The sequence below is a fragment of the Rattus rattus genome, chromosome 4 (assembly GCF_011064425.1).
Source record: "Rattus rattus isolate New Zealand chromosome 4, Rrattus_CSIRO_v1, whole genome shotgun sequence".
Taxonomy (NCBI): domain Eukaryota; kingdom Metazoa; phylum Chordata; class Mammalia; order Rodentia; family Muridae; genus Rattus; species Rattus rattus.
The window spans coordinates 88770819-88796182 of NC_046157.1; the positions used below are offsets into that span (position 1 = coordinate 88770819).

Below are 25364 nucleotides of genomic sequence, written 5' to 3' on the forward strand. Positions count from 1 at the left end.
TCTTTGTCTCCAAAGACTTGGATTAGATCAAGTAGCTATTAGTTTTATTACGGCAAACTTTAGGTTTATAAAAACTTAAAGCATTTATTAGAATTTTATTTACTTTTGTGTGTGTGTGTGTGTGTGTTTGTGTGTGCATGTACATACATGTGGTACATGTGTGAAAATCAGAGACGAGACGAATTCTCTGTCTCCACTATGTGGGTCCTGGGACTGAAGTTTTTTAACTAATCAATTGTATTTTAATGGAAGCATAGCTTACAACATTCATTAAAAAATGAAAATTTTACTCTAAACAACACTTATACATAAAACAAAATAATGTTGATAGTATAATTCTAAAAAATTTCTTGGTTTGTCTAAAGGTTAGGACGTAATCTCAACAGTGATGGCTTCCCATTTCCCAGTATCTTGGTCTGTGCACACCATCTGCAAAGATACATCTGTTTTCATAGTAAGAACAGCCACTATATCACACAATCCATTTTCTTTTTTTATCAGAATTCTGGAGCACAACCTGTGCAAACTTGGTCTCCTCTTTAGAAGAGTTCTTCCTCTTAGACTCATAGAGTTCAAGGCAAACAGAAGATATACTGCCAGTGGCTTGTAGTGTATGCTGTCCTTGGCATGGCAGAGGAGCCCTCGATGGAAATAGTACTGTAAAGCTATTGGCACCTGATTCATTGCCCCCTTAACTCACACTATCATGACAGAGAGTCATCCCCTGAACTTCTCTCTTTCCCAACAAGAATCCCAGCTTCTATGGCTGCACCAGGTGAGAAGAGATCTTCAGTCAGCTGCTGCAGCCTTGGGATTCTTGAAGATCCACCACAGAGCACAACCTTGTTAATATCATGGGCTGGAAATCCACTTTGAAGTAAGAGTTCTTAGACTTGCTTCTATGCATTTGTTAAAAAGCAAAGAACAAAGAAGCACAAATCTTGCTCTGGATACATTGAAATCAAACTCCTGACCTTCACATAGTGCATCTGTGAAACAATTGGCACTTCCCAAGGGTGACAAAGAGAACTTGGCTGCTTTAGCACTGCTCATCAATCTCATCATGGCTTGGGCATTTCCCCTTAAATCGTGCTTGAACAACCTCTGGAAATATGAAGCAGGTACTGGGATACGGTCTGTGTGAAATGTGCACTCCCTATGTCATCACTGGTGTTTGTTGAAAGAACCTGATACATCCCACTGTTAACTTCCATAACACTGAGCAATAAGGATTTTCCTCCATGCTTAAACACCAAAACATTGCTCTTCCCGGTAGGGCAGTCTTGTCCTGTCCCATAAGCAAGAAAAGCCCGCACACATTACATCCAGTGGCTCCAGCTGCTTCTCCCAGAACAGATTTTTGCTTTTCTGCAAAATCAAATGTGACAGCAACATTTCCCCTCTGAGCCCAAGACAGAATATGCTGTTTCTTTCATTTTACTGATTATCAGTCTGGCAACATCTTCTGGGTTAACAGATTTTGTTTCTTCTCCTGTATCTATTTCATTCCACAATTCCCCATTTTCTCAATGACTAAGCGTTTACTTTCCGAGATTTATTTCTGAGCTTGTGGATTGGCAGAGCTGGTAGACAGCCGCACAGGCTGATGTGCAGTCCAGGTAGATGCTGATCCTTGAGATGGAGACCATGAGGGGCAGAGGCCAGGGAAGTTCAATGAAGGATCCTTCAGCAGCCCCTGGGACTGAATTTGGGTAATATGGTTTGGGGTAAGCACATTTACCTTTGAGACATTTATTTATCTGTGTTTTAATTTTAAAAATTCTTAAGTACTTTCTCACATTCATACAATGAAATGTAATCATTTCCATCTCTACTTCTCTTTCAGGTCCTAAGATCCCCTAACGCACCCTTCCAAATTCATGTGCTCTCTGTCTTTTTAAAAGTAACCCACTAAACACAGTCAGAGTCCCCTGTACCCAATCTGCCCATGAACTCACCATGTAGTCAAGTTTTCAAATTTATTTTTTGAATGCTCCTATGTTCATCTCACAATTGCTGGAGTGACAGGAGTGTGCCATTGTATCCTCTCATTTATCTTCTGAGAATTATGTTCTTTTTAGAAAGAAGCATCACTTGTTTCTTGTAGGACTTTATAGAGAGGATCCCTCTCTTTCTCCTTTAAAGATTTATTTATTTATTTCATGTATATGATTACATTGTTACTATTCTCAGACACACCAGAAGAGGGCATCAGATCCCATGACAGATGGTTGTGAGCCACCATGTAGTTGCTGGGAATTGAACTCAGGACCTCTGGAAGAGCAGTCAGTGCTCTTACCTGCTGAGCCATCTCTCCAGCCTGAGAGGATCTCTTGAAGATGGGGCTGGGTATTCAAACTGACCAGATTAAACAATAGGGACAGGAGGCCAGTCTAGTAGCAAGACTTCATGTACAAAGGTCCTGGGCCTGCCAAGACGTTGACTCTTAGGACTGGGCAGGCTGTGACCTGGGGCAGTCAGCAGGTGCCCAGCCATGTAGGAAGGACTTGAAGTTTGAGAGATTAAGAGAGATGTTCCTAGAAGTGTGTAAAGAGGCCATTGCAGAGAAAGAGGAACCTGGGGAGAGATGTGATCCCAGGCACTGTGTATGGGTAGACTGCAGGACCAAAAAGTTGGGTGTCAGAAGCAGTGTGACAAGAATAGAAGAGATAAAAATAAGAGCAGTAATAGTCTGTTTCTGAGGTGTAGGGCACTTTTCAGGGGTTCCCATTCTCCCATTTGATGTTTGCATTATTGTTGTTTTCTAATGCTTTTTATTAGCACATAGATTATAATGGGTTTTTCTATGACATTTTCTTACACATATACAATGTATTTTCATCACATTCACTCCCACTCTCTTGTCTTGTGCCCCCACTTCCACTGATCTCTCTTTTTCCAACTGAAAGTATCAGTAATATTCCTATACAAATGACATAGACACCAAGAAAGAAATCAGAAATAAACCCTGTTCACAATAGCTCCAAACCAAACCAAATAAAACAGAACATGTATGTGTGCACAGACACATATGCACATACATAGCCACATACATAGATACACAGAAAAATATGAGCACATATACATACATACATACACATATGCACACACATATTCACAAACTTACACATACGTACACCCATATCATACACACACACATATGCACAAACATATATATGCAAATTTGCATGCATGCACACACAAACACATGCACACACATAGACACACACACACACTTGCACACACATGCAACAAAATCCCACCCCACCTGGAAATAAACATTACCAACAAGGGAACAGATTCTACTGACAGTTTTAAAACTGAAGGACAATATTGAGGCCATTTCTGTGGATGGAAGGCTCTCTTGTGCTCATGGGTACGAAGAGTGAACACTGAGAGCAACCATCTTGCTTACAAAAATCCACACAGCCACCACATAATCTTCAACAAAATGCCAAAACTGTTCTTCACAGAAATAAGACAAGTCTTAAAATTCATACAGAAGCCCAACAGACCCTGGAAAGTCAAAGGCAATTCAGACTCGAGAGGTCAGCGCTGGCAGTGTGACCTCTATGATTTCATTTTATGTCATAGAGCTGAAGTAGACAAATAGCACATGGAGTTGGGTCAAGCCAATATCTGCATACATTGTATCCATCACGTCAGCCCTTCTCTCAAAGCCAAACCAGAATCCCATGTTCTTCCTCTTTCTGCCTGGATTATACTGAACTTGTCACTCATGGGCATAGGGCAATTGCTCCACTGCCCATCCATCTTTCTCCTGAACATCTGAAATTCACCAGTCTAAAGTTTCAGAAGGGTTGGTAAAATTGTCATCATGCTTATGCTACCAAACCCCCTGCCATGGCTCCATGCCATCGTGAGCACTACTAGCTCACCTCAGTAGCTCTTCTCCCATTGCTGGGACCACATACCCAGCAAGAAGCAACACAAGAGAGCAAGGTCTGATTTGAGCTCATGGTTTTAAGGTATATAGTCCATTAATGCAGGGACAGGTGTGGTGTAGCTGGTCACATTGTGTCTGTGATAAGGAAGCAGAATGATATGGGTGATGATTCTCTGTCCCTTTGCTCTGCCTAGGTCTCTAGCCAATGGTGTACTGGCCTTCTTCCCAGAGGTATTTTTTTCCCTCTTTTTTCTCCATCTTTATTAAATCGAGTATTTCTTATTTACATTTCAATTGTTATTACCTTTCCTGGTTTCCAGGCCAACATCCCCCAACCTCTCCCTCTTCCCTTCTATATGGGTGTTCCCCTCCCCATCCTCCGCCCATTCCCCCCAACAATCCCTTTCACTGGGGGTTCAATCTTGGCAGGACAAAGGGCTTCCCCTTCCACTGGTGCTCTTAATAGGATATTCATTGCTACGTATGCAGTTGGAGCCCAGGGTCAGTCCATGTATAGTCTTTGGGTAGTAGCTTAGTCCCTGGAAGCTCTGGTTGGTTGGCATTGTTGTTCATATGGGGTCTCAAGCCCCTTCAAGCTCTTTCAGTCCTTTCTCTGATTCCTTCAACTGGGGTCCCATTCTCAGTTCAGTGGTTTGCTGCTGGCATTCGCCTATGTATTTGCTGTATTCTGGCTGTGTCTCTCAGGGGAGATCTAAATCTGGTTCCTGTCAGCCTGCACTTCTTTGCTTCATCCACCTTATCTAGTTTGGTGGCTGTATATATATGGGCCACATGTGGGGTAGGCTCTGAATGGGTGTTCCTTCTGCCTCTGTTCTAAACTTTGCCTCCCTATTCCCTGTCAAGGGTATTCTTGTTCCCCCTTTAAGGAAGGAGTGAAGCATTCGCATTTTGGTCATTCTTCTTGAGTTTCATGTGTTCTGTGCATCTAGGGTAATTCAAGCATTTGAGCTAATAGCCACTTATCAGTGAGTGCATACCATGTGTGTTTTTCTGTGATTGGTTTACCTCACTCAGGATGATATTTTCTAGTTCCATCCATTTGCCTATGAATTTCATAAAGGCATTGTTTTTGATAGCTGAGTAATATTCCATTGTGTAGATGTACCAAACATTCTGTATCCATTCCTCTGTTGAAGGGCATCTATTATAAATAAGGCTGCTATGAACATAGTGGAGCACGTATCTTTGTTATATGTTGGGGCATCTTTTGGGTATATGCCCAAGAGAGGTATAGCTGGGTCCTCAGGTAGTGGAATGTCCAATTTTCTGAGGAACCTCCAGACTGATTTCAGAATGGTTGTACCAGTCTGCAATCCCACCAACAATGGAGGAGTGTTCCTCTTTCTCCACATCCTCGCCAGCATTTGCTGTCACCTGAGTTTTTGATCTTAGCCATTCTGACTGGTGTGAGGTGGAATCTCAGGGTTGTTTTGATTTGCATTTCCTTTATGACCAAAGATGTTGAACATTTCTTTAGGTGTTTCGCAGCCATTCGGCATTCCTCAGCTGTGAATTCTTTGTTTAGCTCCGAACCCCACTTTTTAATAGGGTTATTTGTCTCCTTGTGGTCTAACTTCTTGAGTTCTTTGTGTATTTTGGATATAAGCCCTCTATCTGTTGTAGGATTGGTAAAGATCTTTTCCCAATCTGTTGGTTGTCGTTTTGTCCTAACCACAGTGTCCTTTGCCTTACAGAAGCTTTGCAGTTTTATGAGATCCCATTTGTCGATTCTTGATCTTAGAGCATAAGCCATTGGTGTTTTGTTCAGGAAATTTTCTCCAGTGCCCAAGTGTTCGAGATGCTTCCCCACTTTTTCTTCTATTAGTTTGAGTGTATCTTCCCAGAGGTATTTATCCCTGGAAGTATATCACATACTAATTCAGAGATATAATGTACTTAGGTGATTCTCAATTCAATCAATCTGACAGTGAAGATGAATCACCACACTCATTTGTATATAAAAGAAATAAGAATCATGCTATGCCCTAGAGGTCCCGTATGATCTCCTTTCCCCTTCTTCCTCCCCTCTACTTACTCATTCTGGTCTCAAGTTTGCATTGGCCTTCTTGCTACCTGTACGATCAGGAATGATTCTGCTTCAGGGTCCTTACAAATTTCTCTAATTCATTTGAAAAAGAAATATATTACCATATTATCTATCTATCTATCTATCTATCTATCTATCTATCTATCTATCTATCTATCTATCTATCATCCATCTTTATTTGCACGTACACATGTGAAGCTCAGAGGACAGAGCGGAGAGAGTTTGTTCTAGCCTTCTACCATATTGCTTTTAGGGATTAAATTTAAGTAATCAGGATCGGCCAGCAAGCGCCTTTTACCACTGACTCCTCTAACTGGTCCAATATCCATAACTCTTTTGCTCATTTGTTTTATGATTTTGCTAAATGCTGCAGAGTGAAGAAAGCCTGTGTGGGGTTCCTTCTAAAAAGTTTAATGCCTTCTCCTGCCTTCCAATGTTCTCCTCTCCATTTCTCTTTATTTTTTAAAACTTGATCTTTGCTCTCCACCTGACATACTATGAAGTTTAATTATTTAATTCTTCACACCCTTTGCAGAGCCTCTTTAAATTCATTCACCAGAGAAAACCTCCTGCTGTTATGTTCTGGGCCCAGCTCTATGCAGCACATCCCTCTCCCTGGTGGTTTCGTTGTATGATGGCTGTGGGTAGAACAAACCACTTTTTTTTTTTTTTTTTTTATTAACTTGAGTATTTCTTATATACATTTGAGTGTTATTCCCTTTCCGGTTTCGGGCAAACATCCCCTCCCCCCCCTTCCTTATGTTCCTCCCCACCCTTCCCCATTGCCGCCCTCCCCCAACAGTCTAGTTCACTGGGGTTCAGTCTTAGCAGGACCCAGGGCTTCCCCTTCCATTGGTGATCTTACTAGGATATTCATTGCTACCTATGAGGTCAGAGTCCAGGGTCAGTCCATGTATAGTCTTTAGGTAGTGGCTTAGTCCCTGGAAGCTCTGGTTGGTTGGGATTGTTGTACATATGGGGTCTCGAGCCCCTTCAAGCTCTTCCAGTTCTTTCTCTGAATCCTTCAACGGGGGTCCTATTCTCAGTTCAGTGGTTTGCTGCTGGCATTCGCCTCTGTATTTGCTGTATTCTGGCTGTGTCTCTCAGGAGAGATCTACATCTGGCTCCTGTCGGCCTGCACTTCTTTGCTTCATCCATCTTGTCTAATTGGGTGGCTGGATATGTACGGGCCACGTGTGGGGCAGGCTCTGAATGGGTGTTCCTTCTAAAACAAACCATTTTCTAATTGGTTGTGAGGCCTAACCCACAGCAGGGAATCCATGCCTGAATATGTAAATGGAGTCAAAAGATAATGCCTGAAGAACATAGGTAGGAACCTACTGGTGCTGTTTTGATAAATGGTCCTATTGCCAATTTATGTCGACGTCTGTAGATTGGTGTTCTCAGCCTTGGCCAGAAGGGTGGGCCGTGCAACAGCTCACTGGTCAAAGTGTTGAAAATAAGCGAAGCATCCACTTCAGACAGGAAGTTAAAACAGCTTCCATGTCAGATTCACAAGGCCTCTTCTCACGGTTAGATGATCAATAAACAATTGAGCTGCCTAGGTGTGGGGCAGGGATAATATTTTTGGACGATGGCCAGTTCTCTATCTGGGATGAAAGTAAATGTTTATTCTTGTCTCTTGTTTATGTTGAAGCCATTGAACATAAACTCATCTTCACATTCCACTCTTGGGCTCTTAAAGTTGGCTTGTCATCTTTGGGCAGCAGTGATACATTTTTTTTGGTGGCATTTAAAGGCAGAGAGTTCTCTAATGCCGTCTTCCATCATGTGTTTGCTTTCCTGCTTGGTGGTGGCTGTTGATGGTTTTCACCATGGTTTAAAAATATGAATCGTGAACTTCAGTTGCCTCCTCTTTTCAACGTGTCTCTCTATTTACAGCTTCCCCTCACCTCATGTTGAGGAACTTCAGCTTTGCTCACTGGTTGGCTTTGCAGACTCCCATCTCCTGAGCTGGCTTTATCTTCTGTGTTGCAGTTCTTCCTCCATCCTGGGTTGATTTCCTCATTGCACTTCCTGTTTTCTGACACAGCCTTTGAGGTCAGGTCACAGATCATTTTGTTAGCACAGTTTTTTTTGGGGGGGAGGGTAGAAATACCGATGCTATTATTTAATATATATATATGTATATGTATATATATCTATCTATATCTATATCTATATCTATATCTATAATTTCATGTGCACTGGTGTTTTGCCTGTATCTATATCTGTGTGAGGGTGTTGGATCTGCTGGAACTGGAGCTACAAACAGTTGTCAGCTGCCATATGGGTGCAGAAAGTTGAACATGGGTCTTCTGGAGGAGCAGCCAATGCTCTTAACCACTGAGATATCTTGCAACCACAACATTTTTATTTTAGAAAGGTATGCTTAAAATTCCTGGTGCACACTTCACTAGGTTTTGTTTACTGAACTGGAAATTCTTACTTCTTCAGAAACTATGGCTTATCTTTTTTTGTGGTGTCTGGGACCCCTTTGGCTCCTACAATCAATCCTTCATTCCTCTCTTCCACAGGATTTCCCAAGTTCTGATTTGCTTCCATGGGTCTCTGCATGTGTTCCTATCAGTTGATAGGTAAAGCTTCTTTGATGACAATTTTGCTGGGCTCTTCTCTGCAAGTATAATAGAATATCATCAATGGTGCCAGAGGGGCTCCCTCTCATGGCATGCTTCTCAAGATGAACCAGTCATTCATTGGCTGCTCCCTCAATTTCTGTGTCATCTTGTAGGCAGGACAAATTGTAGGTCAAAGGTTTTGTGTCTGAGTTGGTGTCTCAGTTCATCCAGTGGTTACAGGAGATAGCTGATTCAGGCTCCATAGCCCCGGTGCAAGGAGTCAGCTAGGGTCACTTTTCTGAGAGTTCCATTACCCTTGATTTCTAGCTTGTCCCAGAGATGATCCCCCCCGCCCCATTCCGGTTGTCTCTTTCAATACACTCTCCTTCCATCCTTCTCCACCTGATCACTCCTGTGCCCATATGCATCCCACTCCCATCCATTCCCCACTCTCACAAGATATCCATTCTATTTCTCCTTCTCAGTGAGATTCATGTGCCCCCTTGAGCTCTCCTTGTTATTGAGCTCTTTGCTTCTAGGGACTGTAGCATGGACATTTTACATTTTGTGGATAGTATCCATTTATAAGTGAGTACACATCACGTATATCCTTTTGGGTCTAGATTATCTCAGGATGAACTTTTCTAGTTCCATTTATCTACTTATAAATTTCATGATGTGATTGTTTTTAACAGCTGAGTAATACTCCATTTTGCAAATGTACCATATTTTTTAAAATCCATTCTTCAGTTGAAGGACATCTAGGTTATTTCTAGATTAAGGGGTTATGAATAAGGCATCTATGAACATAGTTGAGCAAGTGTCTTTGTGGTGGGATGAAGCATCCTTTGGGTACAAGCCCAGGAGTGACATAGCTGGGTCTTGGGGTAGAACAATTCCCAATTTTCTAAGAATCTGCCAAGTTGATTTCCAGAGTGATTGTACAAGTTTGCGCTCTCACTGGCAAAGGAAGAATGCTCTCTTGCTTCAGACATCCTCATCAGCATGTGCTGTTTGCTATCTGATGCATGTAAGGTGGAATCTCAGGGTCATTTTGCTTTGCATTTCCCTGTTGACTAAGTATGTTGAACAGTTCTTTTTGTTGGGTACTTTTTATTTACATTTTAAATGTTAATCCCTTTCCCGGTTTCCTGTCCTCAAATCCCCTATGCCCTCCACCTCCCCCTTCTAAAAGCGTGCTCCCCCACCCAACCACCAATTCCTTCCGGTTTCCCTGCCCTGACATTCCCATTCCCTGGGGGCTTGAGCCTTGGCAGGACCAAGGGCTTCTCCTCCCATTGGTGCCCAACAAGGCCATTGTCTGCTACATATGCTGCTGGAGTCATGGGGCTGTGTACTCTTTGGGTAGTGGTTTAGTCCTTGGGATCTCTGGTTGGTTGGCATTGTTGTTCTTATGGGGTTGCAAGCCCCTTCAGCTCCTTCAATCCTTTTTCTAGCTCCTTCAATGGGGATCCTGTTCTCAGTTCAATAGTTGGCTGTGAGCATTCGCCTCAGTATTTGTCATGCTCTGACAGAGCCTCCTAGGAGATAGTTATATCAGGCTTCTGCCAGCATGCACTTCTTGGCATCAGCAATATTGTCTGTGTTTGGTGGCTATATGTTTATAGGCTGCATCCCCAGGTGGGGCAGGCTCTGAATGGCCATTCCTTCAGTCTCTGCCCCAAACTTTGTCTCCATATCCCCTCCTATGAATATTCTCCCTTTTAAGAAGGTCTGAAGCATCAGCACTTTGGTCGTCCCTCTTCTTGAGCTTCAGGTGGTCTGTGGATTGTATCTTAGGTAATTTGAGTTTTAGGGCTAATAGTCACTTATTGGTGAGTGCATAGCTTTGTGTGTGTTTGTTTGTGTGTGTGTGTGTGTGTGTGTGTGTGTGTGTTTTGTGATTGGATTACCTCACTCAGGATGATATTTTCTAGTTCCATCCATTTGCTTATGAATTTCATGAAGTCATTGTTTTTGATAGCAGAGTAGTATTCCATTGTGTAGATGTACCACATTTTCTGTATCCATTCCTCTGTTGAAGGGCATTTGGGTTCCTTTCAGCTTCTGTCTAATATATATATATCCTTTTCAATTTGTATCCCTTTGACCTTTTGTTGTCAGATTGCTCAGGCTAGGACTTCAAGAACTATACTGAATAAGTAAGGAGAGAGTGGGTAGCCTTGTTTAGTCCCCGATTTTAGTAGGATTGCTTCAAGTTTCTCTCCATTTATTTTGATGTTGACTTCTGGTTTGGTGTATATTGTTTTTACTATGCTTAGGTAAGGATCTTGAATTCCTGGTCTTTCTAAGATTGTTAACATGACGGGGTGTTGAATCTTGTCAAATGCTTTGTCAGCATCTAAGATGATCATGTGGTTCTTATCTTTGAGTTTGTTTATATAGTGGATTACATTGATGGATTTCTGTATATTGAACCATCCCTGCATCCCTGGGATGAAGCCTACTTGATCATGATGGATGATCATTTTGAAATGTTCTTGGATTCAGTTTGCAAGAATTTTATTGAGTATTTTTGCATTGGTATTCTTGAGGGAAATTCGTCTGAAGTTCTCTTTCTTTGTTGGGTCTTTGTGTGGCTTAGGTATAAGCATAATTGTGGCTTCATAGAAGGAATTGGGTAGTGTTCCTTTTGTTTCTATTTTGTGGAGTAGTTTAGACAGTATTGGTGTGAAGTCTTCAATGAAGGTCTGATCGAATTGTTCACTAAACTCCATCTGGTCCTGGGCTTTCTTTGGTTGGGAGACTTTTAATGACTGCTTCTCTTTCTTTAGGAGTTATGGGGTTGTTTAGATGGTTTAGCTGATCCTGATTTAACTTTGGTACCTGGTATCTGTCTAGGAAATTGTCCATTTCGTCCAGAATATCCAGTTTTTTTGAGTACAGGCTTTTGTAGTAGGATCTGATGATTTTTTGAATTTTCCCAGTTTCTGTTGTTATGTCTCCATTTTCATTTCCTATTTTGTTAATTTGGCTACTCTCTCTGTGCCCTCTGCTTATTCTGGCTAAGGGTTTTTCTATCTTGTTGATTTTCTCATAGAACCAGCTCTTGGTTTTATTGATTCTTTGTATAGTTCTCTTTGTTTCTTCTTGGTTGATTTCAGCCCTGAGTTTGATTATTTCCTGCCTTCTACTCCTCTTGGGTATATTTGCTTTTTTTTTCTTGTTCTACTGCTTTTCAGTGTGCTGTCAAGCTGCTAGTGTATGTTTGCTCCAGTTTCTTTGTGGACACACTCAGAGCTATGAGTTTTCCTCTTAGCACTGCTTTCATTGTGTCCCATAAGTTTCGGTATGTTGTACCTTCATTTTCATTACATTCTAAAAAGTCTTTAACTTCTTTCTTTATTTCTTCCTTTACCTAGTTATCATTGAGTAGAGCGTTGTTCAGCTTCCATGTATATGTAGGCTTTCTGTCATTTTTGTTGTTATTGAAGACCACCCTTTGTCCCTGGTGATCTGATAGGATGCATGGGATTATTTCAGTCTTTTTTATCTGTTGAGGCCTGTTTTGTGACCGATTATATATGGGAAGTTTTGGAGAAAGTACCATGAGGTGCTGAGAAGAAGGTATATTCTTTTGTTTTAGGAGAAAATGTTCTATAGATATCTGTTAAATCCATTTGGTTCATCACTTCTGTTAGTTTCTCTGTATCCCTGTTCAGTTTCTGATTCCTTGATCTGTCCATTGCTGAGAATGGGGTGTTGAAATCTCCCACTATTATTATTGTGTGAAGTGCAATGTAGGCTTTGATGTTTAGTAAGGTTTCTTTTATGAATGTAGGCGCTCTTACATTTGGAGCATAGATATTCAGAATTGAGAGTTCATCTTCAATTTCCTTTGATGAATATGAAGTGTCCTTCCTTATCGTTTTTTTTTTCTGATAACTTTTGGAGGAAAGTCAATTTTATTTGATGTTAGAATGGCTACTCCAGCTTGTTTCTTGGGACCATCTGTTTGGAAAATTGTTTTCTAGCCGTTTACTCTGACATAGCGTCTATCTTGTCACTGAGGTGTGTTTTCTATATGCACCAAAATGCCAGGTCCTCTTTACCTATTCAGTCTGTTAATCTTTGTCTTTTTACTGGGGAACTGAGTACATTGATATTGAGAGATATTAAGGAACAGTGATTTTTGATTTCTGTAATTTTTTGTTTTGCTTTAGTTAAAATTACATTACTTTCTTGCTTTTTTCAGGGTGCAATTTCCCTCCTTTTGTTGGCGTTTTTCATCTGTTATCCTTTTTAGGGCTGGATTTGTGGAAAGATATTGTGTAAATTTGGTTTTGTCATGGAATATCTTGGTTTCTTCATCTATGTTAATTGAGAGTTTTGCGGGATATAGTAGCCTGGGCTGGCATTTGTGTTCTTTAGGGTCTGTATGACATCTGTCCAGAATCTTCTGGCTTTCATATTCTCTGGTGAGAAGTCTGGTGTAATTCTGATAGATCTGCCTTTATATGTCACTTGACCTTTGCCCCTTACTGCTTTTAATATTCTTTCTTTATTTTGTGTATTTGGTGTTTTGACTATTATGTGATGGGAGGAATTTCTTTTCTGGTCCAATCTATTTGGAGTTCTGTAGGCTTCTTATATGTTTATGGGCATCCTTTTCTTTAGGTTAGGAAAGTTTTCTTCTATAATTTTGTTGAAGATATTTATCGGCCCTTTAAATTGGGAATGTTAGTTCTCTTCTATGCCTATTATCCTTAGGTTTGATCTTCCCATTTTGTCCTGGATTTCCTGGATGTTTTGGGCTAGGAGCTTTTTACGTTTTACATTATCTTTGACTATTGCGTTAATGTTTTCTATGGTATCTTCTGTCCTGAGATTCTCTCTTTTATCTCTTGTATTCTCTTGGTAATACTTGTGTCTGTGACTCTTGATCTATTTCCTAGGTTTTTAATCTCCAGGTTTGTTTCCCTTTGTGATTTTATTTTTATTATTTCTATTTCCAATTTTAGATTCTGGATGGTTTTGTCAATTCTTTCACCTGGTTTGTGTGTGTGTGTGTGTGTGTGTGTGCGCGCGCGCGCGCATGTGTTTTCCTGTAATTCTTTAAGGGACTTTAAAAAAAACCTGTGCTGTCCTGTATTTTTTTTTGTGTCCAATATTTTTTAAGGGAGTTATTTATGTCCTTCTTAAAGTCCTCTAAAATCATCATGAGTTGTATTTTTTAAATCAAAATCTTGCTTTTTTGATGTTTTGGGCTATCCCAGGCTTGCTGTGGTGTGGGAACTGGGTTCTGATGATGTTAAGTGGCCTTGGTTTCTGTTGCTTAGGTTCTTGCCCTTGATTCTTGACATCTGCTTGTCTCTGGTGTTAGCTGGTCTTGACGTCTCTGACAGTGGTTTGACCTTCCTGTAAGCCTGGGTGTCAGCACTCCTGGAGACCAGCTTTCTACTAGCAGGATCTGGGTATAAAGAGCTGTGTCACAGGTTCAGCTCTGGGTGCAAGCCAAAACCGGAAGGATCCTGTCTCAGACTGCTACTCAGTTCCTGTGTCCAGAGTGCTCCAGGGGGTTCCCCCTGGAATGTGAACAGTAGTGCTTGTCTCACTTGTGCTTTCAGGATTGTCTGCCCTTCTGAGAATCCAGCTCTCTACCCGTGAGATCCGGGTACATAGAGATTTTACACAGGACAAGCTCAGGGTGCAGGCCGAGGACTGGTTCATTATGGTGCCAAGTGACATAGGTTTCTATTCCTTATGTTCTTGAGCTTGTCTCTAACAATCTGGCTATCTCTGGTGTTAACCCAGCCTTGCTGTCTTTGACTGGATCCTGTCTCTCCTGTAAGCCTTGTTATAATGGATTTCCTCAAGTCAAGCCAGCTCTGGGTCTGTGAGGGGGCCTGAAACTTGCTTATGTCCAGGGCAGAGTTGAAGGCCAGAAGCAAGATGTGTCTTCAGCAGGATGAATAGTTTCTGCCTCTGTTGGGCTTTGTGGGTGTCCCAGTTATGCCAGATATTGGGGTGGGGATTGTTTTACCTGTGAACCTGGTTATGACAGACCTCCTGGAAATCAAGCTGTCTCTTCATGTGGGTCAGGGAGGCTGGAGCATCTGCTCCTCCCCTGAGCACAGCCATGGACGAAAAGATGATATGTCTCTTTCTTATTGATTGATTGATTTTTACTTTACATCCTGCTCACTGCCACCCTCTCAGTCACTTCCTCCCACAATTCTTCCCCCATCACCGTTAACATCCTCCCTTCTCCTCTGAGCAGGAGGGGATCCCACAGGTTTTCCCCAACCCTGGCACAAGTCTCTGTGAGGCTAAAGGCATCCTCTCTCACTGAGGCAAGAAAAGGTAGCCCAGCTAGAAGAACATATCCCATGTACAGGCAATAGCTTTTGGAATAGTCCCCTGCTCCAGTTTTTCAGGACCCACAGGAAGCCCAAATTGCACATATGTGTGGAAAGACCTAGGTCCAGTCTGTGGAAGCTCTTTGGTTTGTGTTTAAGACACCTACTCTGGAGAGGGGCAAACATGCTTGTTTCTAGGCTGTTCTTATAAAGACCAGTTACTCCATCTATTTATTTTTGTTTCTCACATAGGCAAGACATGAATAAGATCTCTCCCAGAGGCAGGAAACTCTAGGGTATGGCTCCTCCATTCCTTTTTGTAACTCCTTGAAAACCCTGCTCTAGTGCTTTATACAGATCCATATGCTTTTTTCCATACTACCTAGGTGTGAATGAATGTCAAGACACTACCACTTGTCCAGCTTATGCCACCTGCACTGACACCACGGAGAGTTATTACTGTACCTGTAAACAAGGTTTTCTGCCCAGCAATGGACAAACCAACTTTCAGGGCCCGGGAGTGGAATGTCAAGGTGAGTTTATGTTGCATGACTTCTTGGGGAGACATGAATAAACATCTACTCTCACCACACAGATAGGGTACTGGCCACAGGCTGAAGAAATTATCCCTATATCACACTCAGGCAGTTCATTTGTGTATTGCTCATATAACCAAGGGAAGGGGCCTTGTGAATCTGGTGTGGAAGGTGTTTTGACTTCCTTAGTCTTAGGAGTTTCCTCTTTCCTCAGAAGGGAATGCTTCAGTTTAGAAGAAATCGCTACACAAGTGTTCACATTCTAAAAAAGCCTGTAGTGTTTGGTAGAAAGTCAGTGCACACTGGCTAGGTTGTTACTACCTCCCATTCTTACCAAATGTTCCAACGTCCTTCCCTTCCCATTCACTCCTCATTATTGTTTTAGCTATCCTTTGGTACATCTAGATATGTGCAAAGCTTTCCTTTTTTCCTTCCCTCACTTCCTCTCCCCCAACTTCATCTATACACCCATCCATGCATTTGCCTATCTATCCATCCACACATCTGTGTATTTGCATGCCCAGCCATTATGCCTATCAATTCATCCATACATGTCCATATATAGGAAAGCCATCTACACTCCCTCCCTCCTTGCCTCATGCTCTTCTTTCTTCTTTCTTTTTCTAATCATCTATTCATCTAACCATCTATACATAGGGATAATTATTTCCACACACCCTACTCTCCTTTTCTTTATCCACTTCTTTTTCTGATTCCTGCTCCCTGCAAAAGTTCACAGATATCTGTTCTTTAAGACTGTATCTCAAGAGGAAAAGGTATGGTGTTTTGCAACCCAATTTTATGAACTTTGAACAGAATTATAAGACTGCTTAGGTTTAAACAGAGGGACCCCAGACCCCACCAAAGTTACCAAATAATGAGCTCACAGGATCTTATTTCAACTACTAGTTCCAGAACAAGAGCAACTTGTCACTCTAACCTTTCTCTTTGCTCAGATGTTAATGAATGTCTTAAAAGTGACTCGCCTTGTGGTTCTAACTCAGTCTGCACCAATATCCCAGGACGAGCCAGGTGCAGTTGTCTTAGTGGCTTCTCTTCTTCCGCTGGTGAAAGTTGGATCCTGGGAAGTCCAGGTCATTTTCTCTGCACAGGTAAGGCTTTCTGCCATGAGTCTTTGGTGGTCAGCACACAGACATAGTTCACTAACTCTCTTTTTGCTGCCCTGCAGATGTTGACGAGTGTCTGACAATTGGGATCTGCCCTAAGAATTCCAACTGTTCTAACTTTGTGGGGAGCTACAGCTGCACCTGCCAACCAGGCTTTGTCTCGAATGGCTCCACTTGTGAAGGTTTGTAACACCTGGTTAATTTTTCATTTTTTTCAATTAAATTAATTTATATCCCAAAATCAGCTCCCCTCTCCTCCCAGTACTTCCCTTACACAGCTCTTCCCTTCATTGTACCATCTTCTCCTCTGAGAAGGCAGAGGCCCAACTTATGTATCACCTGGCATATCAAGTTACACTGCGGGACTGGGTACATCCTCTCCCGTTGAAGCCCAACAAGGCAGTCAAGCGAGGGAAAGGTGATCCAGTGTTAGGCAAGAAAGACAACCCCTGCTAAAAGATGTTAGGGGACCCAAAGGTAGACTAAGCTGCACGTCTGCTACATGTGCGAATGTGAGGCTGAGACCAGGCCATCTTTGGTTGGTGGTTCACTCCTGGGGAGCCCACAAGTGTCCAGGTTAATTGACTCTGTTGGTTCTTCATGATCTTTTCAGGTCCCTCAATCTTTCCCCCAACTCTTTTTTTATTGGATATTTTTATTTACATTTCAAATATTATTTCCTTTCCTGGTTTCCTATCCATAAGCCCCCTATCCCATTCCCCTCCCCTACTATAAGGGTGTTCCCCCTATCAAACCATCCCCCCTTCCCAACCCACCCGACATTCTACTGCATTAGGGGGTCCAGCCTTGGCAGGACAAAGGGCTTCTCATCCCATGGGTTCCCAACAAGGCCATTCTCTGCTATATATGCAGCTGGAGCCAGGGGTCTGTCCATGTTTAGATTTTGGGTAGTGGTTTAGTCCCTGGGAGCTCTGGTTGGTTGGTTGGTATTATTGTTCTTAAGGGGTTGCAAGCCCCTTCAGTTCCTTCAATCCTTTCTCTAATTCCTACTACAGGGTCCCCATTCTCAGTTCAATGGTTTGCTGCTAGCTTTCACCTCTGCATTTTTCACACTCTGGCTGAGCCTCTAAGGAGATTGGTTATATCAGGCTCCTGTCAGAATGTACTTCTTGGCTTCATCAAAATTGTCTAGTTTTTTTGGCTGTATGTATATGGGGTGGATCCTCAGGTGGGGCAGGCTCTGAATGGCCATTCTTTCAGTATTTGTTCCAAACTTTGTCTCTATATCCCCTCCTATGAATATTTTTGTTCCCCCTTTTAAGAAGGGCTGAAGCATCCCGACTTTGTCCTTCTTCTTGAGCTTCATGTGGTCTGTGGATTGTATCTTGGGTAATTTGAGCTTTTGGGCTAATATCCACTTATCAGTGAGGGCATACCATATGTGTTCTTTTTTGTGACTGGGTTACCTCACTCAGGATGATATTTTCTAATTCCATCCATTTTCCTATGAATTTCATGAAGTCATTGTTTTTGATAGCTGAGTAGATGTACTACATTTTCGGTATCCATTCTTCTGTTGAAGGGCATCTGGGTTCTTTCCCTATTCAACAGATGGAGCACTACCAAATTCCTTCTGTGAAGCCACAATTACTTTTATACCTAAACCACAAAAAGACCCAACAAAGAAAGAGAACTTCAGACTAATTTCCCTTATGAATACTGACAGAAAAATACTCAATAAAATTCTTGCAAACTGAATCCAAGAAGACATCAAAACAATCATCCATCATGACCAAGTAGGCTTCATTCCAGGGATGCAGGGATGGTTTAACATACGGAAATCCATCAACGTAATCCACTATATAAACAAACTCAAAGATAAAAACCACATGATCATTTCATTAGACACTGAGAAAGCATTTGACAAAATTCAACAACCTTTGTGATAAAAGTCTGGAAAGATCAGGTATTCAAGGCTCATACCTAAACATAATAAAAGCAATATATGGCAAATCAGTAGCTAACATCAAACTAAATGGAGAGAAACTTGAAGCAATCCCACTAAAATCAGGGACTAGACAAGGCTGCCCACTCTCTCCCTACTTATTCAATATAGTACTCGAAGTCCTAGCCAGAGCAATCAGACAATGAAAGGAGGTCAAAGGGATACTAAATGGAAAGGAAGAAGTCAAAATATTACTACTTGCAGATGAGATGATAGTTTACTTAAGTGATCCCAAAAGTTCCACCAGAGAACTACTGAACCTGATAAACACCTTCAGCAAAGTGTCTGGGTATAAAATTAATTCAAACAAATCAGTAGCTTTCCTCTACTCAAAGGATAAATGGGCTGAGAAAGAAATTAGGGAAATGACAGCCTTTATAATAGTCCCAAATAATATAAAATACCTCGGTGTGATTTTAACCAAGCAAGTGAAAGATCTGTATGAGAAGAACTTCAAATCTCTAAAGAAAGAAATTGAAGAAGATCTCAGAAGATGGAAAGATCTCCCATGTTCATGGATTGGCAGGATTAATATAGTAAAAATGGTCATTTTGCCAAAAGCAATCTACAGATTCAATGCAATGCTCATCAAAATTCCTACTCAATTCTGTCTATTCATTTGGAATAACAAAAAACCTAGGATACCAAAAACTATCCTCAACAATAAAAGAACTTCTGGGGGAATCACCATCCCTGACCTCAAGCTGTATTGTAGAGCAATAGTGATAAAATCTGTATGGTATTGGTACAGAGACAGGCAGATAGGTAAGTGGAACAGAATTGAAGACCCAGAAATCAACCCACACACCTCTGGTTACTTGATCTTTGACAAAGAGGCTAAAACCCTCCAATGGGAAAAAGATAGCATTTTCAACAAATGTTGCTGGCTCAACTGGAGGTCAGCATGTAGAAGAATGCAAATCGACCCATCCTTATTGCCCTGTACAAAGCTGACATCTAAGTGGATCAAGGACTTCCACATCAAACCAGATACACTCAAATTATTAGAAAAAAAGTGGAGAAGAGTCTTGAACACATGGACACTGGGGAAAACTTACTGAACAAAAGACCAATGTCTTATGCTCTAAGATGAAGAATCAACAAATGGGACTTCATAAAACTGCAAAGCTTCTGTAAGGCAAAGGACACTGTCATTAGGACAGAATGGCAAACAATTGATGGGGAAAAGATCTTTACCAATCTTACATCTGACAGAGGGCTAATATCCAAAATATACAAAGAACTCAAGAAGTTAGACTCTAGAGAGTCAAATAAGTCTATTAAAAATGGGGTACAGAGCTAAAAAAATTCTCAGCTGAGGAATATCGAATGGCTGAGAAACACCTAGAGAAATGTTCAACATCTTTAGTCATCAGGGAAATGCAAATCAAAACAACCCTGAGAATCCACCTCACAGCAGTGAGAATGGCTAAGATCAAAAACTCAGGTGACAGCAGATGCTGGTGAGGATGTGGAGAAAGAGGAACACTCCTCCATTGTTGGTGGGATTGAAGAATGGTACAACCACTCTGGAAATCAGTCTGGAGACTCCTCAGAAAATTGGACATTGCAGTACCTGAGGACCCAGCTATATCTCTCCTGGGCATATATGCCCCAACATATAACAAAGACACATGCTCCACTATGTTCATAGCAGCCATATTTATAATAGCCAGAAGATGGAAAGAGCCCAGATGCTCTTCAACAGAGTAATGGATACAGAAAATGTGGTACATCTCCACAATGGAGTACTACTCAGCAATCAAAAACAGTGACTTCACGAAATTCATAGGCAAATGGATGGAACTAGAAAATGTCATTCTGAGTGAGGTAAACCAATCACAGAAAAACACACATGGTATACACTCACTGATAAGTGGATATTAGCCCAAAGGCTCGAATTACCCAAGATACGATCCACAGACCACAGGGAACTCAAGGAGGATGACCAAAATGCGGCTGCTTCCACTCCTTCTTAAAAGGGGGAACCAAAGTATCCATGGGAGAGGATATGGAGGCAAAGTTTAGACCAGAGACTGAAGGAATAGCCATTCAGAGCCTGCACCACATGTGACCCATATATATACAGCCACCAAAACTACATATGATTGTTGAAGCTAAAAAGTACATGGTGTAAGCGACTGGATATAGACCTGGAGAGAAACATCCAGAGCATGTCAAATACAGAGGTGAATGCTAGCAGCAAACCACTGAACTGAGAACAGGATCCCCTTTGAGGGAATTAGTGGAAGGATTGAAAGAGCTGAAGGGGCTTGCAACCCCATAAAAACAACAATGCCAGCGAAACCAGAGTTTCCAGGGGCTAAACCACTACCCAAAGACTGTACATGGACTGACCCAGGGATCCAACTGCATATGTGTCAGAGAATAGACTTTTTCGGGCATCTGTGGAAGGGGAAGCCCTTGGTCCTGCCAAGGTTGGGTACAGGGGGATGTTGGGGGAGTTGTTAAGGGTGGGAAGGGGGGGAACACCCTTATGGGGGAGAGGATAGGGGCCTTATGGACAGGAAACCGGGAAAGGGAATAACATTTGAAATATAAATAAAGAAATATATCCAATAAAAAAAGAAAAAAAAGAAAGGTTGCAAAGAGGAAAAAAATATAAGCCTGATATGATCGTAGTGGAACATGTGTCTTTGTTATATGTAGGGGCATCTTCTGGGTATATGCCCAAGAGAGGTATAGCTGGGTCCTCAGGTAGTGCAATGTCCAATTTTCTGAGAAACCTCTAGACTGATTTTCAGAGTGGTTGTACCCTCTGAATCCCACCAACAATGGAGGAGTGTTCCTCTTTCTCCACATCCTTGCCAGCATCTGCTGTCATCTGAGTTTTTGATCTTAGCCATTCTGACTGGTGTGAGGTGGAATCTCAGGGTTGTTTTGATTTGCATTTCCCTGATGAATAAGGATGTTGAACATTTCTTTAGGTACTTCTAAGCCATTTGATATTCCTCAGTGGAGAATTCTTTTTTTAAGCTCTGTACCCCATTTTTAATAGGGTTATTTGGCTCTCTGGAGTCTAACTTCTTGACTTCTTTGTATATATTGGATATTAGCCCTCTGTTGAATGTAGGATTGGTGAAGATCTTTTCCCCATCTGTTGTTTGCCGTTTTGTCCTAATGACAGTGTCCTTTGCCTTACAGAAGCTTTGCAGTTTTATGAGGTCCCATTTTTCGATTCTTGATCTTAGAGCATAAGAGATTGGTGTTTTGTTCAGGAAATTTCCCCCAGTGCCCATGTATTTGAAGCTCATCCCTACTTTTTCTTCAAATATTTTGAGTGTATCTGGTTTGATGTGGAAGTCCTTGATCCACTTAGACTTAAGCTTTGTACAGGCCAAAAAGAGTGGATTGTTTTGCATTCTTCTACATGATGAACTCCAGTCGAACCAGCAGCATTTGTTGAAAATGCTATCTTTTTTCCGTTGGATGGTTTTAGCTCCTTTGTCAAAGATCAAGTGACCAGAGGTGTGTGGGTTGATTTCTGGGTCTTCAATTCTATTCCATTGATCTGTCTCTGTACCAATACCATACAGTTTTTATGACTATTGCTCTGTAATACTGCTTGAGGTTAGGAATGGTGATTCCCCCAGAAGTTCTTTTATTGTTGAGGATAGTTTTTTGTATCCTGTGGTTTTTGTTATTCCAATTGAATTTGCAAATTGCTCTTCTAACTCTATGAGGAATTGAATCAGAATTTTGATGGGCATTGCATTCAGTCTGTAGATTGCTTTTGGTAAAATGGCCATTTCTACTATATTAATCCTAGCAATCTCTGAGTATGGGAGGTCTTTCCATCTTTTGAAATATTCTTCGATTACTTTCTTCAGGGACTTGAAATTTTTGGCATACAGATCTTTCCCTTGCTTGATTAGAATCACATTGAGGTATTTTTTGTTATTTGTGACTATTGTGAATGGTGTCATTTTCTTAATTTTTTTTCTGTTTATCCTTTGAGTAGAGGAAGGCTACTGTTTTGTTTTATATATAATTTTATGTCCAGTTACTTTGCTGAAGTTGTTTACCAGGTTTAAGTGTTCTCTGTTGGAACTTTTGGGATCATATCATTTGCAAATAATGATATTTTGTCTTCTTCCCTTCCAATTTGTGTCCCTTTCATCTCCTTTTGTTGCCTGATTGCTCTGACTAGGACTTCGAGTACTATACTGAATAAGTAGGGAGAGAATGGACAGCCTTGTCTAGTCCCTGATTTTAGTGGGATTGCTTCAAGTTTCTCTCCATTTAGTTTAATGTTGTCTACTGATTTTCTGTATATTGCTTTTTTTTTTTTTTTCGGAGCTGGGGACCGAACCCAGGGCCTTGCATTTGCTAGGCAAGCGCTCTACTGCTGAGCTAAATCCCCAACCCCTGTATATTGCTTTTATTATGTTTAGGTATGGGCCTTGAATACTTGATCTTTCCAGGGCTTTTATCATTAAGGAGTGTTGAATTCTGTCAAATGCTTTCTCAGCATCTAAGGAAATGATCATGTGGTTCTTTTCTTTTAGTTCATTCATATAGTGGTGTACATTGATGGATTTCAGCATATTGAATCATCCCTGTATCCCTGTGATGAAATCTACTTGATCATGATGGATGATTGTTTTGATGTGTTCTTAGATTCAGTTTGTGAGATTTTTTTTTTTGAGTATTTTTGTGTCGATATTCATAAGGAAAATTGGTCTGAAGTTCTCTTTCTTTCTTGGGTCTTTGTGTGGTTTAGGTAATTTTAGTTTCAGAGAAGGAATTGGGTAGTGCTTCTTCTGTTTGTATTTTGTGAACTAGTTTGGATAGTATTGGTATGAGGCCTTCTATGAAGGTCTGACAGAATTCTACACTAAACCCATCTGGTCTTGGGCTTTTTTTTGTTGGAAGACTTCTAATAACTCCTTATATTTCTTTAGGAGTTATGGGACTGTTTAGATGGTTTATCTGATTGTGATTTAAATTGGTACTGGTCTCTGTCTAGAAAATTGTCCTTTTTATCAAGATTTTCCAGTTTTTTTTGAGTATAAGTTTTTGTAGTAGGATCTGATGATTTTTGAATTTTCTCAGATTCTGTTGTTATGCCTCCCTTTTCATTTCTGATTTTGTTAATTAGTCTGCCCAAGGGTTTACCTATCTTGTTGATTTTCTCAAAGAACCAACCCCTGGTTTTATTGATTCTATGTATAGTTCTCTTTGTTTCTGCTTGGTTCATTTCAGCCCTGAGTTTATTTCCTGCCTTCTACTCCTCTTAGGTGTATTTGCTTCTTTTTTCTAGAGCTTTTATGTGTGCTGTCAAGATGCTGGTGTATGCTCTCTCCAGGTTTTTGTTTTTTGGAGGCATTCATAGCTCTGAGTTTTCCTCTTAGCACTGCTTTCATTGTGTCCCATAAATTTGGATATGTCATGCCTTCATTTTCATTCCGTTCTAAAAAGTCTGTAATTTCTTTCTTTATTTCTTTCTTGACCAAGTTTTCATTGAGTAGAGGGTTGTTAACTTACCATGTTTATGTAGGCTTTCTTTCATTTTTGTTGTTGTTGAAGACCATCCTTTGTTCCTGGTGATCTGATAGGATGCATGGGATTATTTCAATCTTCTTGTATATGTTTAGGCCTGTTTTGTGACCGATTATATGGTCAGTTGTGGAGAAGGTACCATGAGGTGCTGAGAAGAAGGTATATTCTTTTGGTTTAAGATGAAATGTTCTATAAATATTCGTTGGATCCATTTGGTTCATAACTTTTGTTAGTTTCTTTATGTCTTTGTTTAGTTTCTGTTTTTATGATCTGTCCATTGATGAGAGTGGGGTGTTGAAATCTCTCACTATTATTGTTTGAGGTGCAACATGTGCTTTGAGCTTTAGTAAGGTTTCTTTCATGAATGTAGGTGCCCTTGAATTTGGAGCAATTTTGAGAGTACATATTGGTGGATTTTTTTCCTTTGATAAATATGACCTGGCATTTTTAATTTTCTTGATATCTTTTGTTGAAAGTGGATTCTATTCGATATTAGAATGGCTACTCCAGCTTGTTTCTTGGGACTATTTGCTTGGAAAATTGTTTTCCAGCCTTTTACTCTGAAAGTAGTGACTGTCTTTGTCACTGAGGTGTGCTTCCCCTATGCAGCAAAATGCTGGGTCCTCTTTACATATCTAGTCGTTAGCCTATGTCTTTTTATTGGGAAATTGAGTCCATTGATTTTAAGAGATATGAAGTAATAGTGATTTTTGTTTCCTGTTATTTTTGTTGTTAGAAGTAGAATTGTATTTGTTTGTTTCTCTTCTTTTGGTTTTGGGGCAAGGAGATTTCTTTCCAGCTTTTTCTAGGGTGTAGTTTCCCTCATTGTGTTGGAGTTTTCCATCTATTTTCCTTTGTATGGCTAGATTTGTATAAAGATAGTGTATAAATTTGGTTTTGCTATGGAATATCTTGGTTTCTTCATCTATGTTTATTGAGAATTTTGCTGGATATAGTAGCCTTTGTTGGCAGTTGTGGTCTCTCAGGGTCAGTGTGACATCTGCTTAGGATCTTTTGGCTTTCATAGTCTCTGGTGAGAAGACTGGTGTAATTATGATAGGTGTGCCTTTATATGTTACTTTACTTTTTCCCCTTACTGCTTTTTTTTTTTTTTGTTCTTTTTTTCGGAGCTGGGGACCGAACCCAGGGCCTTGCGCTTCCTAGGCAAGTGCTCTACCACTGAGCTAAATCCCCAACCCCCCCTTACTGCTTTTAATATTCTTTCTTTGTTTTGTGTATTTTGACTATTGTGTTACAGGATGAATCTCTTTTTTGGTTCAAGCTATTTTGAGTTCTGGATGCTTCTTGTATGTTTATGGGAACATCTTTCTTTAGGTT

General features: G+C 40.8%; 1 protein-coding gene and 1 pseudogene across 1 annotated transcript in view; one reads left to right on the forward strand and one right to left on the reverse strand.

Moving 5' to 3' along the window:
- Positions 1-366: 366 nt before the first annotated feature.
- On the reverse strand, positions 367-8053 carry LOC116898421 (annotated as a pseudogene).
- Positions 8054-8284: 231 nt separating this feature from the next.
- The window catches only part of Adgre1 (adhesion G protein-coupled receptor E1), a 116175-nt gene continuing 99095 nt past the window's right edge, over positions 8285-25364 (forward strand). Inside the window, exons 1-6 of the mRNA XM_032899702.1 lie at positions 8285-8361; positions 9094-9128; positions 14143-14256; positions 15261-15407; positions 16367-16522; positions 16600-16719. Of these exons, the coding sequence (XP_032755593.1) occupies positions 8285-8361; positions 9094-9128; positions 14143-14256; positions 15261-15407; positions 16367-16522; positions 16600-16719 (649 nt within the window). The remainder of the gene's footprint in view (positions 8362-9093; positions 9129-14142; positions 14257-15260; positions 15408-16366; positions 16523-16599; positions 16720-25364) is intronic.